The 17394-nt window shown below is 33.3% G+C and overlaps 1 protein-coding gene across 2 annotated transcripts in view; it reads right to left on the bottom strand.

The window, feature by feature from the left end:
* Positions 1-6206: 6206 nt before the first annotated feature.
* Positions 6207-17394, bottom strand: part of LOC112051090 (cyclin-dependent kinase inhibitor 1) — a 60598-nt gene continuing 49410 nt past the window's right edge. For both annotated transcript variants that reach the window (XM_024089570.2, XM_052888683.1), the window contains one exon: positions 6207-11508. In XM_024089570.2, the coding sequence (XP_023945338.1) occupies positions 11369-11508 (140 nt within the window). In that variant the 3' untranslated portion in view covers positions 6207-11368. The remainder of the gene's footprint in view (positions 11509-17394) is intronic.

The following is a 17394-nucleotide window of genomic DNA, read 5'->3' as shown; positions in this document are numbered from 1 at the left end:
CGATCAGTTTTATCGGACATCAAGCCGTTAGCGCTGCAGGCACGTGGACTTTTTGGATGGTGAGTGGCTAGCATTACGTTAATAACAGTTATAAAAATTGTTTTTTTTTTAATAAATATAAAGTACCTATCTTATTGTTCAGCATCTAATTCATTGCAAAAAAAAAATGATATCAGAGATGTAATTGAGTAGAAAGCTTCTTGTCTTAGTTAACTTATCAAAAGTTTATAATGCTCTGGGTGTAGTAGGCTAGGCTATGGTACCTATATCGTAACATTGAGTGTCTTTTATTGGTTTAACTTTACAACTACGCGGAGAAACAACGGGGTTTGAAACTAAACGCATAGGAAGTTATAATTATAATCGTTACTTGCAACGAAAAATTACAAATGTTGTAGAGTGATATAAATGACAAGGGGACCCTAATAAGTATATTTGCTTCTTAATAAAAAAAATTGAGGTAAAATATATGTAACTCAAAAATCTTCACTAGAATAATTTAATTTGTTCAACATCAGTTATAACAGTTCAGTAATTTACACAACTTCAAAATCAAGTTCTTTTAATGTTACATTCATAGGTTTTAATTGAACTGATTAAATATTATAATTTAATAATACCTATATTAAGAGTTACAGTTATAGACGCTTCACGTATTATAACATACCTACCGTTTCCTAATTAAATATATTCAAAAAAAACTCTCACTTATCACAAAGAAAAATATTAAAGATTTTTTTTCTGAATTACTCGGTAGGTATTTATTTCCCATACTTATTTCAAATGTCACCATTGAAAAATAAAATAGAGTAACTAAATTTTAAAAATAAAAAATAAAATAACTCTATTTTTTTTCTCTCTTTTCTATTTATTCTATATTGTCCGTTGCAACTGTCATAAAACCCCGTTGTTGCTTACGCAGTGGAAAATGTTGACGCCAGCTTAGAAATAGAAAGAATTATTTCTATATAAAATGTGATTTAAATGTCCACATAATTCGATATTTGCTGTCTTCTATATTATATTAAGAATAATCCTATTAGCGTCCAGTGAGATTTTGTCTATCTGTGTCTAATGTTATCTCAGCGCGAGTTAGCGCGCTATCTTACCTACACCTGTTTATGGCAGAATAGATTCAGTAAATGTAGGTCTGCGACCAAATTAGATGGTAATTATTATAATATATCTTGAAAACACAAATAATATAAACGTTATTCGTATATGCTACGACCTAGCACTGGCGGCAGAGGGGGGATATTAAAGTACAAATTTATCACTCACCCCCCCTCTATCCGACGCTTTAAGCTCTTTTCTTATATACTAGTATTATATAAGAGAAAGAAGTTGCATTGTTTCAAACGTTAAATGTTGTATTAGATTCTCGTTGTTCGACTTCATAATTTGCATTTCAGTGGTTATATCAAATCATAAATGCTAGTCACTCACCATCCGATAAGTCCACATGCCTGGAGCGCTAACGGCTTGAAGTCCGATAAAACTGATCGTGTGTTGGTCGCTATTGGCATGATGTCATGCACATCGAGGCCAACATACGAAGTTTTATCGGCTGTCAAGCCGTTAGCGCTGCTAGCATGTGAGCCTATTTAATCGTCAGTGGCTAACTTTACAAATAAAAACCTAACCTCACAATTTACTTAGGCGCGACCTTCACGATCGGATTTACCACGCGGTCAAGTTGTCGAGAAGTCTCTACAGTACAATCGTGCCTACACACCGAAGTTATTTTTTGTTGATCAACTTTTCCAAATGTACTCAGCAATTGTTTTCAGCAAAAGATGTTTATTGTTACCACTTGGTTACCACATGTTGCCGTGTGTTACTAACTATTGCTTCAGAAAAGTTAACTGTGGCATGGATGGGAACATTTTAAAGCCGTCTTCTTGTAGGTACTTGCGATTTTTAGCATTCTAATATGTAAACTTGTAATACGTTGGAGTAAGACTAGAATTCACCTCTATTATTACCCCAAACTGTATGACTCTAGGACACTCTGCACAACATTTATACAAGCCTACATATAGTTCAACGCTATCATGGTGGTAATTTAGTGGATAACATGCAGGCTACCGCAGAGAATCAGAGTTGCTATATACGATGGCTATTTGAATCACCACGACGGTGTTACAGGCGGTGTCGAGACGTGTGGGTGCCGAGGAAGGTTCGGTCGTGAAGATCGCCCCTTATACATATACTTAATCACATTGGATGTACTAGATTTGTGGTAGCATAGTGTTGAATATCGGTGACAGGATCACGTTTTCGAATTAAAATCGTAATTTTATATATAAAAAAATTGATGTGCCTAAGTGTAATAATCTTAATATACCTAGTTAGTGTACATAATTATAATAATAATTAGATATTGGTGCTAATTCGGTTCTATAAAAATGTCTAAGCGAAACAGAACATAGCAGTTCTAAATGTATTTCCCGTTGCAAATATTGTAAAAAGGCGTCAATTTTAAAACTGTCATTGCAGTTTGGTTTAGAGATTTATATAAAACCGAAATAGCACAGTTTTATTGCAAGTCTTCGGACATATTTTGTCATTGTCCGTCGCTTTGTGAACTTACTTAATTAAAGTATAATTAATTAATTAGTGTTTATGTGTCGCCTGTTGGTTCTGAAGTGTTTTAATGACAATAACTTCTGATTTGCTTCAATCTTTTTGTATACGTAAATATGTCTATTCTTTTCACTATGACTGTAGGATTTAATAATTAACTAATCAATGTTTTCTGTTTGTTTGTAAATATGTACATACTTAAGATGAGTGCACATTGCATACTTTATTTTTGTTATAGGCACCCGGTTGCTACAATAAAACTGTCACAAAAATCTAAAATTGAAATTATGGCTCTATGGTCAGCTATCATATTCATAACATTCCCCGAGGTAAGGTTTCAAATCCTAGATTGTCGGGCATTTTCAACCAATCCTTTATTGGAACATAAATATTTTTTTTTCTAAAATATTCTCTTCTAAAGAAACATGTTATGTGGTGCTTATTAGTGCAAAAAAAAATATTTTGTCTTTTCTGGAAAATTGTTTGTGCTCGTCTTGAGTGTGTACCTAATTACTAATTTACATTTTCCTTTCGTTTACCTTGCATTATTTTCACTTGTGTACCTATTAGCAAATCGCACTGAAATATTAAATACCTATATTTCGAAAAAAAAATACATTTATTTTCTGTCTTGAATTTCTGTAATTTCAAATCAAAATATATAATAATTGTACTGACTAGCTGGTAGGCAATTTTCTATTCAAATTTAGATGTTACTTTCACTATAACTGTGGTACACGTAGCTCGGTCATACGTTAGACGTTTTAGAATTTACCAAACATTTTATATGTACCTATATAAGCACGCCACAGGATTTTTTGCAATTTCAAAAGTACCTACCTAGTCAGTTTTTGTATAGTGTGTCAAAGATTTTAATCGTTAGATATGTCCTTGCTATCACATTCAAATTCCTAGCATTTAATGTGTATTCGGCACGAGATTGCATTAACGACCGTTAAAATAGGATGCATCTAATGTCAGTCACTGACGATCAAGTAATCTCACATGCTAATGGCTTGACGTCGTCGTGGTCGTGATCTGCATGATGTCATGCACACCGCGAACAACACACGGTCAGTTTTATTGGACGTCAAGCCATTAGCCCTGCAGGCATGTGAGATTACTTGATCGTCAGTGGCTGACATAAAGGTACTTTTAATCGTTGTTTACAAACCAAGTATACGGTTTAAACATTGGCATGCCTACTCGGTGCCAGTTTTCCTTTAACTTTGTTTGTCAAGAATTTTGGTAGAAATAATTCAACATGGCATGGCATTCCCATTCGATCACGATCTGTCAGAAACGCAATCTCTGTGTTGCCGTATTCGTGAGAGAAAGATAGAGAAGCCAGACAGAGTGGCGCCGTAACGCGTTACGTTGCGCAGCGGTTTATCCTCCGCAAAGATGTTATGTTTAAAAAAAATTGTCAGTTTTAAAGACTACAGATAGAAGTGAAAACATAAAATCTAACACGTCAGCTGTGTAGCTTTAATAAGCGACTTTATTCATGTCGGTGACGCAAACGCACGAGATGTCACATCCTAAAAGTGTCTAATGCCAACCGCTGACGATCAAGTAATTTCAGCCTGCAGCGTTAATAATGGCTTGATAGCTGATAAAACGAATCGTGTATTGGTTGCGACGTGCATGACAACATGCCGATCGCGACTAATACACGATCAGTTTTATCGGACGTATGCAGCAGGTATGTGAGATTACTTGATCGTCAGTGGCTGACTTAAAGAATGCAGCACACTATGCGAATGTCAGAAAGAGCATTTCGTTCGTCGATTTTCACCTACGCGGCTAATCATGTATTTCAATTTAAAAAAAAATTGGCTTAGGACATATTGACGGTTGAAGTCTTTATAGAGTGAATGTTACTAGACGATGGATGTATGGTAGCAGTGCAGGCGTGTTGAATGTACTTAAACGGTTATTCTATAGTCATCTATACTCGCCGTACACTAATATAATGGGTATCGGTAGCTGTGTAGACTTGATTGTGATATCAATAAACATTTTCATACGAGCATCCAATAATTCGTTTTATTTTTTACCTTAAATGAACAAAAAACTTCTGAGGGCCGTGGCAGTTTGATACAGTACAGATACAGGTAATGCAAACACGAATTTCTGAGGAGTTGAAATAGCGCCATCTAGTGGCACTACTGCACAACTATTTCAATCGCGATATTAACAGTATGAAAACTTATCCGGAAAGCGCATTGTTGGTCGTCATCTATTAGAATTTAGATGGAGGACATCAAGCGAAAGTCTTATGTCCTATATCCAGCAGTGACGTCCTTCGGCTGATAATGATGATAAATGATGAATTAACTTGAAAGTTTAGTTAGTAGATTTTTAAATCATCGTTATCAATTAAGGCCCACTAATTGGCCATACCGTACCTACTATATACATGGATGTGTAAAGGATACTTTTGCGTGAATGAATGCAGTAAAAAATGGTGAATTTTCAGTTTATTCAAGATAAATAAAAATAGCCATTTTAAGTGTTTTGTCAAATTCTGTTGGAGTAGTTAATACTTTGTTTGTCTTGAAAGACCACTGTTACTTACTGTAACTATAGTCAGATACTTACGGGATAGCTTTTCAACATCTCTCTGCATCATTGAAGACCCGTAGTCCGGCAACAAAGCTTTTCCAATATCAGTTCAAAATTAATTTTGATCTATTAAGTTTGTGGATATGATCCAAATTATATTCTTTTCCGGATTTTTAAAAAAACATCTCAATAACTACTACTAAGTCACATTATTTATTATCAAAATCGAGCCATTTTAATTACTAAACTTCTGTCTATGGCACTGCCGAAAATATCAGTTTTATACTCGTCAAGCCTCTCTAGAAATAAATATACCTTCCATTTTTTCAGAATATTATAGTTACTACGTTTCATCAAGATTTTTTTATATGTAGATTAAATAAAAAGTAACTGGACAGAACTTAATCTCAGGTTGAGGGCATATCATCATCATCATCATTTTCTTTTCACTGATGAGCACGAGTCTTCTCTCAGAATGAGAGGGGTTAGGCCTAGTGACGGCATATACTATATGCCGTCACTAGGGCCTAGTGAATAACCATCACTATATGCCATATAGTGATGGTTATTCACATAAGACCCCCTGTTCCTTATTTCAGTAGCTTTCAGAAAATGATAACCACTGAAAAATGATTTCTGAAAACTAAACTTATTTCCAAAGAAGAATATCATCATTTTTATTAACAACCCATATTCGGCTTACTGTTGAGCACGAATCTCCTGTCAGAATGAGAGGGTTTAGGTCTAAATAAACCACGCTGGCCCAATGCGGATTGGCAGACTTCACTCACATAGAGAATTAAGAAAATCTCTGGTATGCAGGCCCTCACGGTGTTTCTCCTTCATCGTTTGAGACACGTGATCATAAAATGCACATTACTGAAATAAACTAAAAATATATACCTAATATGAAATGTTTTTCATTGAATTGCTGAATTACCTATTAATTATTAATTATAATTATTAATAACTCAACATACCAATTACTTATTTGTTCCATCAACTAAGGGAAAAGGGATAAGTACGCTGATATATAAAGAAAACAACAAAAATACCGTATGAAGTAAGCTTTCTTTTATAAACTAATTTTAAGTTTTATACATTACACATAGATATGTTATGAGACTGAAACATGTTATTATTTATAGAATATTATTTAATTTGAGAAATAATTGCCAAAATATTTACAGTTTTACATTTGTGGCACTTTCATTCTAATCTGTAATATCTCGGGTGACTATACAGGATGTTTTTCTTGAAGTGATACAGGTGTTTTCAATCTGATTCTCTATTACAGTTACGCCAATGATTAAAACATTAAAAATAACCAAAAAATGTGGATAAAGCATATAAAGATTTTTATTAGCAACCAGTTATTAATAGATTAAAAATTAATTCAGGGTGTGAAAATTAAATACATATTGAATTAAAAAGAACTCTACATTTTAACGGTTGGCGTAACTGTCTTAAAGATTTTACTCTAAGAAATTAATAAAAATATGAACAGAATAGCTATATGTTACGACCTTTACTGAGTTTACATTAAAATTTTGCCTCTGGAGCTTCAATAACAGTCATTTTCAATTTTTTTTGTGTATCCCTTACAAGGTCTCGACTATATACTAAACATCCCGCTAAAGAATTGAGAAGTAAACTGTCAAAAGTACATACAACACTTCACATTCGACAATCACCAGATATTAAATCAAATTAATAATTGTATATTAATATTATAATATCAACTATCTTAGCACCCATAACATAAGCTACTCTGTATGCTTACTTTGGGGCTAGATAGTGAAGTGTATTGTTTAAGTATATTTAATTAAAACCTAATATCGAATGATTATAGATTAGGGTGTGTGTATGACTATTTTTATAGGGATTGCGAAAAAAATATCGATTAGTGTCGATATAACTTAAGTACCCTTAGAACGTCGATAAAATTTGCTGTATGTATAACTTTTTTTACAAAATTTTCTTTTGACATTAGTGAGACGTAGCATCGTCACTAATGTCAATTCAAAACATTAAACGCAATTTTTGAATTGAAAACCGTCAAATTTATACGTAATCGTATTTAAATGGTGTTTATTTTTGACAGATTACCCCAAAACCCTTTAAACGCACAATTAATCCCTTTAAACGCACATTTCCCGCCGTTCAATAAATTACACATATGTGCACAATATATACAGTGCCGCGGGGACGTGACTTCTAAACCTACCCTCAAAATGTCCAGTCGAAACCAACACAAACCGTAATTAAGAAAAATTTATATATTAACAAAAATAAAATTATATTTTTAATCTTGATGTATTAAATTATTTCTCATTCGCTTAAAACCAAAAAAGCCAGGGATACTGTATTTTTCACTCTTTCTCTCTTTGTAAGTTACTCAAGCTTCCTATCGCTCAGTAAGCTAACAACTATTTTTAAACAAACAAAAAAAAAACAATTGCATACAGTTAAATTATGTTCTGAGATCATATTTAATACATCACAGGTGTTAAAGAGAATATATTAAAATAAATTATAAGAACGTAGCGTTTCCACTCGTTTATTTCGCGTTCAAAGCTTTGAATACAATCTCTTTTTTTAACTAAATAACTCCACATGTCATGACCACATATAATTTTGTGAGTGCATTACAATACTGCGAAGAATTTGAAGGATTTGCATATTTTTGGAAGTAATATGTACGTACTATGGATATTTGTTTGTACGATTTTGAACAGAACCAAAAACTCTCAAATATTTTTCCTAATTTAATTGTTTTTTCATATATATAACTTGTATCAAATGTTATTTTATCCCAATTAGGTACTTAATTTTCAAAAAACAAAATAATGTAAAAAAAAATAAACAAATTAATAAAATAACGTCCAATTAAAAATAATTCGCAGTATCGTAATACAATCTTAATTTGGCACATAACATAATCCGAATAAAATTGTCCGAATAATAAAATTTTAAATAAATCATCAGTGTAATCTCAAAAACGAAAGCCACGTATAGCAAATAACTGAACCAAATTAATAAATCATGGTCAATTATTTGTTGATATTTTTAACGTATGAACTGAATGAATATTCCAGAAAGATAGCTTCTTAGCTATTTTTATGTGCCATGAAACAGAGGGTAAAAAGCGTTTGTTCTAGAGACTACATGTTAAACGCAATTCATAAATTCAAGAACAAGTCAAAACTCTTTAAAAAAAAGTCATAATAAAAAGAAAAACCGAGACACCTCGTAGTTTAAAAAAAAAACCATAAAACGCATAGCGTCTCATAATGACAAAATAAGTGTAGTTTTTCTTCATTTGTCCAATTTTAAAAATTCATTTATACCTAATTTCATAGTTATTTTAGTCAAGACTCTAGTCAAACCTGCTGTGGCAGACCTAGACATTATAAAATAAACTTTTCGTATTACAAATTGAAAAAGTTATGCATTAACGTGGTTCAATCTCTATTTTAATTGAATTAAATAAAATAGAGGTTTTTTCTCTATTCATACATTAAATCGTGTGAATGGAAAATTTAGCACTAAATGCCGATAAATTTAGTAGTTCTGTCTATTCTCCTTAACGTAAAGAATCCTAGCAATGAAAAAATTGTTATTATGAAATGAAATGAAGTGTCTTTTAAAGATATCGCCGCGGCCCTTACCTAAACATTCATGAAAATAATTTGTACTTTAATAAAGGAACCGCGGCTTTTTAGGGAAATTTCTATTCCGAATGGTACACAGTATTTAGACAACCAATTTAAAAACAAACATTGATAAATCATAAAAATAAAATAATCAATTAAATACAACAACGTAACTAATAATGTTAAGATCTTGTTTAATCGAACACAAATACTCAATGTCTTTGTATAAAACAATATCATCTATCATATAACATCATCAGGGATGATACAACACTCGATGTGGATAATATTTTTTTGAAATGAAATGAAATGAAAAACTATAAATAATAAATTTTCATTTCATTTCATTTTAAATATTTATCGACAACTTGCATCGGACACCCCTATTTATCAATTGAAAACTGGCATTAATAATTTTGTTACGTCAAGAGGTAACAAAATGTTTCTTGAGTATTTGTATTTATTTAACGTTAACTTAATTGCTTTTGGTTGAAGGAAATTTACTCGACTACGTACAGAAGTGTTAGGTGTATTGAACAGGTTAACGCAGTTAGATTTGGAGTTTACTCCTTAAGAACAGATTTTTAGTATACACCGTGCTAGTTTTACCGTCTGACATATTTTATTAGTCCAATACAAGAAACCCCTTAACAATAACAAAAATGACCTCAAGCTAATTCACGTGCTAGCGAAAATGTATAGCCCTTTACTACTCAAATTAGATGGAAAGTAAAATTACCCCCAAAATTCAAAATTCTTTTCTTCTCTTCTATTGTCTGATTTTATGTAATTAGCGTGTATTTACTTTGTTATTGTTTTTTTTCTTTTGTGCAATAAACTATTAACAGGAAGCTGTTCGTAAGGAGTAAACCACAATCACGCGTAACTGACATACACAATTTTTGAATTTCTTTTTTTTTGTGTATCTTTGTATTTTTCTCGCAATACAGCGACGAAAAATACAAAGTTAAACGAAACAATACTCAATGAAACGCATCGAAAATACTATCGCATTTCCAATGAAAATTTTATTTCCAACATAATGCGTTAGTATGCCCAAGACGTTTGCAATTGTGACACATATTATTGAAAATATAAGAAATAAAAGTAATTTATTACATTTAAACGTCTGTTATTTAAAACTTGCTACCTAAATACGAATTTAAACCTATCTCTAACGACTAATATAACTTAATTTACTTGTCAGAGATCATATTAAACTTAAAATTAATTGTCACTTTATAAATAAATATTGCCCGGTATTGGAATAGACTCGTGTTCTGGGACACTCAATTACTTTGTTGGTTTATTTTTTGAGCAAAATTTTGAAAAATTGTGATGATGTGAGTGACAAAATGGATCATTGAAATATATTATTTAAATCATATGTAATTATAAATGTCAGAAACTATCTTACAAATTACTTAACATTATTATATTGTTCTCGATATGCCTCGTCTTGAAACGTTGACAATCAAAATAAATTAGTGATAATATAAAATAATTTGCACAATTGCCGTAACAGTTGACCAGCCCATGATAACTAAAGTATGACACTATAACATGATCCGAAGTTATATAGCCGACTTACATTTTCGACAGACTTAAACTCAATCAACTTTTAGATTACAAACTTAATGTTGCAGTTTGCTTAACTTAACAAACTTTACAGGCTCTATGTCATAGAATAACCACACCTGACTGTCACAGCCAACTATAGTGTGAACGTAGTTTCAAAAGGCATTTAAACCTATATTAATAAACATGGATTAAAATTTAAGCGTCAAAGTGAACATAAATTACGTCGATTACAGTTAGACGTAAATTGATGCTTAAATTATAATCCATGTTTATTAATATGGGTGTAATTGTTATTATTGTATACACTGCGCTATAATGCATATCGATCAACGACGAGCGTTTGATTAACTACTAAACTTGGTGACTTCGCACAGCGAAGTAAACTTATTGGTTTGAACAAACATCCATAAAGGATGAAAAATGTAAGTATACTTCCTGAAAGTGAATCATTAATTTATTTTCTACGAAAAACCGACTAATACATGTAGCACAATCACACAGATTCGACAGAAAATCGTACTTAACTTTATCTTCAAAACAGCATCTTAAGTTTCTGGGTGACGTCACTTGGATTCGACGGTTTTTCGTGGAAAATAATAAATCAATAATTAACTATTCATAATGTATTACTGCAAAATATGTTTGCTCGATACTTTGTTGGAGTCATAGACATAGAGAATGTAAGAGTTTGTTGTGTACAGTCGTGCCATTAATTTGTGTTATTTCCAATCTATGCGGTTAACCGCGGGGGAGACTTTTCCCGTTTCATATACAACCGCTTAAAAATTGCGGTAAAGTGCGTACAATCACAAGCGGTTGCGTATTGAAATGGAAATGCGGCTAGCCGCGCGTTTATCCGCGCGGTCTGACACAGTATATGTTTTGTGTAGTCGTGCTCATGTAGGTCACAGTTCCTTTAGTTTGCTGCCCGAGCGTGTGCTGTGTAACTTCGGCCTAGCTGGTGGCTAGCTGGGCGCCTAGCTGGCGCGCTTGAACGCCTGCGCGAGCCTTGCCACCTTGGGCGGGCGAATGTGCGCGCCGCCGCACTCGTGCTTGTGTTTGTGGGCGGGCGACTTCTTGCCGCTGCTCGCTAGCCGCTTGCGGGGCTTCAGGAAATCTGGAAAGACGGAAAATGTCTGATTTAGTTTGTGTTACATGAAAATTAAATTGTCAAACTCTAACTTGACGAGGATGCGCTCTAAGAAATAATAAATTCATCGCCAGATATTTACGAAAAAGTTTACTTTATCGACTGGAAAAGTAGACCAATCAGTTATAATCAGTTAGGCAATTTTTAGATTTTTTATTTATTCAATTTAAGTAAATTTCTTTAAATTTTGGGTAGAGCTGGTCTGGTAGTAAAGTGCTTTGGTTGTTTCTTATAAGAAAACCCCTTTGCTGTATACTCTAGCGTAATTAGACTAGTTGCTAGCTAATATGTAGTCGAGACATACAATAACATTGTATGTTTAATAATGCATTTAAATTCCTTGCCTATCCAAATGTTATATAGACAATCTCATAGCTGCGTAAATTAGTATAGATTCAAAATTCAAATACATTTCTATTTAAAGAACATAAACGCGTTTTTTGTTCCAACATGAAGGGTGACAGTGCTATAGAATGAGAGGTCATAAAACCTATATCGAAGGCGGGGCTGCACCCGAGTGATTTCGACCAAATTTTACGATCCAAAAACTTTAGGTTCGTTAAGACCCGGATGGTTCGAACCGGCGCAGTTGACGTTTTTACGACTCTATCCGCGGGGATAACACCGTAAAAGGTCCCTCTAGCGCACTTAACGCACCGGAATCTTTTTCTTTTCCAAAATAAATCGTACAAAGCGGTGACGCCCTTTGGGGACCATTTTGAATTTTTTGAAAGAGACGGCGGAAAAAAGTATAACCTTAATAACTATAAAAGTTTTACGAGCGTTTTACTACTGTTTAATCTGTATCATAATGGGCGCAGGCTGTGAGTTACTATTGTGGGATTGTTTTGAGCGCAACGTAGTCGACGCACTGGTGTGTAAACTTCAAAGTTCACGAGCGTAGCGATTAGATAATACGTCTTGCGTACGTACAATTTTCAAGGCAATGAACCTAGCCTGCCAATTACAGGCAATATATCAAGAAGTCAATTGTAATACTTTCTTCGCTTTTAATCTGTGCAAGAAAGTAAGATAAGGTAATGTATGAAATTCAGTATTGTCATTCATAAAAACATCGTGAGAAAACCTGCATACCTGCGAGTTTTCTTATATAGTGGAATTCATACACGTTGTAGGGATACCCCCAGGGGATCATTCACCCACTGAGTGTCAATTTCTCAAACAAATACAGGTTAACTTCGACATTCAGCGGCTGAATGATCCACTGGGGGTGCCCCTACAACTTTTATAAATTCCACTGTTAATCCTCTACATGTGTGAAGACTACCAATGCGCATCGGGCTAGCAAAATTCAAAAAATTCAAAATTCATTTATTACAAGTAGGCTCAGTTTACAAGCACTTTTGACACGTCACGTTTGTAAAGATTCTACTACCTAGCGTGGTGGACTATTAGCCTAACCCCTCCCATTCTTGTTGTATTAATATGGGTGGTTAATGATGAATGAATTTTTAATCAAGCAAGAATTACAAACGTATTAAAAACCTCAGTGTGCACAGGTGCAAAATCATCTGCATTGAAACGTGATAACAATTCGAAACTTAGCATCGAATTACAGATGCATAATAATCGTATTCAAACAAGTCAAGCCAGAGAAGTCAGAAGCTAAAACGTAACACGAAGTATATAGGCGTTATAGTTAGGATGGCATGGCAACACGCGATGCCTGAAGGTCAGATGATTTGCTTTCGTCTCGCGTACCACGTGGTTGAGACGACAAACAAGTCTAGATGTACGTTACATATTACTTTACGATATTGTATAAAAGTAATACCTCATACATATCACTTTATCTTAGTTTATAACACTCTTGAAACGTTAGGTTGTAAACTGTACCACCAATTTAGAAGGCAGGATAGCTACTGAGAATAGCCGGCAAGAAAACAGCTTATCTTTGAATTCTTTTTAAAACAATCAAATTTTTAAAATCAGCATGCAAATTACTTAAATACAAAAAGTTAATTTAGTATATTAACTTATGAATATGACTTGTTGAATTGCAAATATTTATAAGTCATAAAAGTTGTTAAATTGTAATTATTTTAATAGAAAATGGTTTAATTTAATTAGAAAATAAGAGAGTTTATGTTTATTATACTTTGTAAGACTTTAAGAACTAAAATATCGTTGTAAATAAGTTTAAAACACGAGGTTTTATCATTGAATAGTTATGTACAAGTGTTGTCAAGGTTAAGGTGAGATAATAAAAAAAAATCGTTTGATATTTTTAACGTGGAACGTATCGATATTCATTATGATAATATTTGTCAAAAACTAAATGTCCTTGACTAAAAGAAGATCGATAAGGAAACGGCCAATTGCGAGAATATTACACCTAGTGTTGTTACAGTTACAAGATTTTCAAATCGATTTTATGTCAGTTCAGTCATAAAATCGATCTGAAAATCTTTTTGATAGTATTAAGTACAAGTATACAATCGATTGATATAATATAGGCGAGATAAAATTGAGGAGATTAACTGAAATGTCCTCTAAATAATTATGTAATAGGTATGCCTAACTTTTCTTCGTTTATAATATGGTCTGGTCTGGTGGAGTAGTAAACTCACAAAGAAATGTTGAAAAAAGAAGCATTCACAGATTTCATTAAATTTACACAGGAAGTTTGGATCTTAATTTACTTAATAACATTAGGATATGTTACTTATAAATTAATATTGGTTTGTTTCTAGTAGATCTTATATATAATCAAAATCTTCTCTGTAGGTACTAACTAACTTTGCTTCAGCTTCTTAGCTATCATAAACCTTTAACAATCTATAATTCGTGCACAAATATAGTTTTTATTTCGGCTTTTATTTTAATTAATTTTGTCTATTCACTAAAAATATCGATATTATGAAGAATCGATGGAAGTATTACGATTCACTTCAATCGATTCTTCACAGTATCGATATCGAAGACATTCGGAGATGTCTCAGCCCTAGTCATGGGCAAGGCTTGGGACCAGTTAATAATAACGAGCGTGGCGAGTGTTTTCGTCGGAATCACTGTAAAAAACTATCGCGAGTCCGTTTGTGCAGTCGGGAACTATGTCAATGACGTCACCAGGCCCAAGGCCGACTGGTCACCACGCGGCTTGGGCTCATTTCCCGCCAAAACTTTGGCCAGTAAATCACGTGTTCACTTAATGACTAATTAAACAGATATAAACGAATACGTTGTGTAATACCTAACTGATTATATAATTTATTGTAGTTTGTAAAATATTATGATTTGCTAAATGAAGATGAAGAATTAGACCATTAATAAGAATTCATTAAAGTATTTATTTACGTACTTTCTTTTGATAAAACTTTAATTATGGAATAAAAAATATTGCATGAAGAATATTATGTAGATACTTGTATCTCTATTATAAAACTCACTTCGTTCGTTTTGTTTCTAGGTATTTTCATAAGCCCTAAACTAAGTTCAAATTTAAAGTTCGTTTATTTCAAGTTACTTTACAAGCACTTCTGAAACATTAAGATTGATCATGTAGAAACTCTCCATCGGTGGATTACCCAAAACGTGGCTTTGTAAATTATAACCTCAAAACATAAACAAAACAATGACACATACAAAATCGTGAATCGCTTACATGTAAGATTTCATGATAAACAACACATTAAACACGTTGATAAAACATAGTGAAAATACTTTCACAGCGTTACGCAACCGTTTCCCGCCAAATGTTCAATGGAGCGGTTCGCGCCATTTTCTTATTGATATTACACGGATGATTTAAGATGGCGTTTTCGCGACGCGGGAGCGTATAGCGGCAGGATTTGTACACTATGCGGTCGGTTAATACCACTTTAGCTCGTAAATATGCGGGTGTGTGTAAACAAAATGGCCTTGGCGATCGTGCGCGTGGTCGCGACGCGTCTATACAAACTCTACATATTTATCGTATGACACTATCAATCTTTTATCACCGCCAAACGATATACTGACGACGTACGACATTTCAAATATTAAGATATCGAGTGGAATTCCTTCCATGTACCTAACTACTTGATGTTTTGACTGACTGGAATACTAAAAATAGATCACCATGCTGCATGTACCTATTTTGTTCGTAAAAGGCAATTTTTGGAATTTGCAAGATGGAATTTCACTGAAAGTGATGTTTGGCAGCGTCACAAAACATACTAAATCGAGGGATATTTTCAGCGTCTTAAAATTAACAATAAGGCATGTTGATGATCATTGTTTAAGTCTTTATCGCGTAAATAAAAACATGTACCTATGTGAAATTTGGCCTTGACGCATTTTCTACGTTAACATTGATAATAATTATGTAAAGTTTGTAATACTTTCGTTTCGTGTAGAAATGACTGATTTATTTTGTTACTATCCACAAAAAATCGAGGAATCAGCGTCACCTAGATCCTACAGAAAGTCCTCTACGTATATTTCACCCTGAAACCAGAGCATCCTCAGATGTTGACTCTACAACGTTAACTTGCGGATTGTATTCGTCAGTTTTCGCGGATAATAATAGCAAAATCAATAATGTAGTCAATATTAATAAAGAACTGACTGCATCTATTCAATTCTGCATTAAGTTCAGTCTTATTTCAAGTTAGTTAACAAGCACTTTTGAAACATTAAGATTTATGATGTAGAAACTCTTCTATCGGTGGATTATCCAAAGTGGATTATCCAAAACGTGGCTTTGTAACCTCAAAACATAAACAAAACAATGACACATACAAAATCGTTCAAAGTGATTTGATATTATCAAGTAGCGTTTGTGATCAGTAAAATGAAATACTATCTAGTTTAACACTGCTAACTGGTCGCGTTAACGCTTCGGTATCTGCGAGCGCTTTAATAAGAGTTGTCGAAACGGTGTGGTTATTTTGAGCGACCTAAATATCTGTGCGAGCACACACAGCGTCGCGTGTGTCGTATTATGTATTGTGAATTTAGACAAACTGATTCAGAGGGGGGATTTATGTGAATTTAGACGAACTGATTCAGAGGGGGGATTTATGTGAATTTAGATAAACTGATTCAGAGGGGGGGTTTATGTAAATTTAGACAAACTGATTCAGATGGGGGGAATTTTGGGAATATAGACACTGATTTAGAGGAGGAAATTTATTTTAGTAACAAAGTGTGGCGGCCTTGGCTTTATGATTGTCTTACGGTCAAATTATTTCGTTTTATGTGCTTAAGTTTTGAATTTGTGAATCTACATTGTCTATGCCTAATTTGATTTATAAGCCGTCAAATAAATAGTCGTCTGAATTCAAAATGGTAATTTATTTTTCTCCATACCCAAGTCACCTTGTAATTTAAGAGAATCAGACAATAAAAATAGTAATCATTCAATTAACTATGTATCATTTACCGTTAAGCATTCAATTAACTCAATTTACCGTATTCAATTAACTAGTAACCCCTACAGTAATAATTCAATTAGTCTGATAATACACTTAGATAATTACGTAGTTACTGTAATTCTAATTTGAATACAGACATTGTAAACAGTGAACACTTAAATATCGAAGTAGAGCAATTTATAATCTGCCTTATAAAAAAGGTTACTAGTCCATTGAAATGTTACTTCTTTGACTGAACATCGGAAAATTATAAGGCAGATTTCTTAGAGGACTTTAAATACAAATTTTGGGGATTCTAACCTCTAAGCCAGCCACAACAAATTTTTCGTCATAGAACCAAAAAATATACTGATTGATCTAGCAAGCGGAGGCATCTAAGAAAGAATGTTTCCAAAATTTTGCCTGTAAGGGTAGTAAATCACAAATTTACGCGGAAGAATTCGTGGGCATCCAGCCAGTCATTAATAAGACATTC

Source organism: Bicyclus anynana, chromosome 23, assembly GCF_947172395.1.
Source record: "Bicyclus anynana chromosome 23, ilBicAnyn1.1, whole genome shotgun sequence".
NCBI lineage: Eukaryota > Metazoa > Arthropoda > Insecta > Lepidoptera > Nymphalidae > Bicyclus > Bicyclus anynana.
Note: the sequence above shows the minus strand (reverse complement) of the source record. Positions and strands in the feature narration are given on the sequence as shown.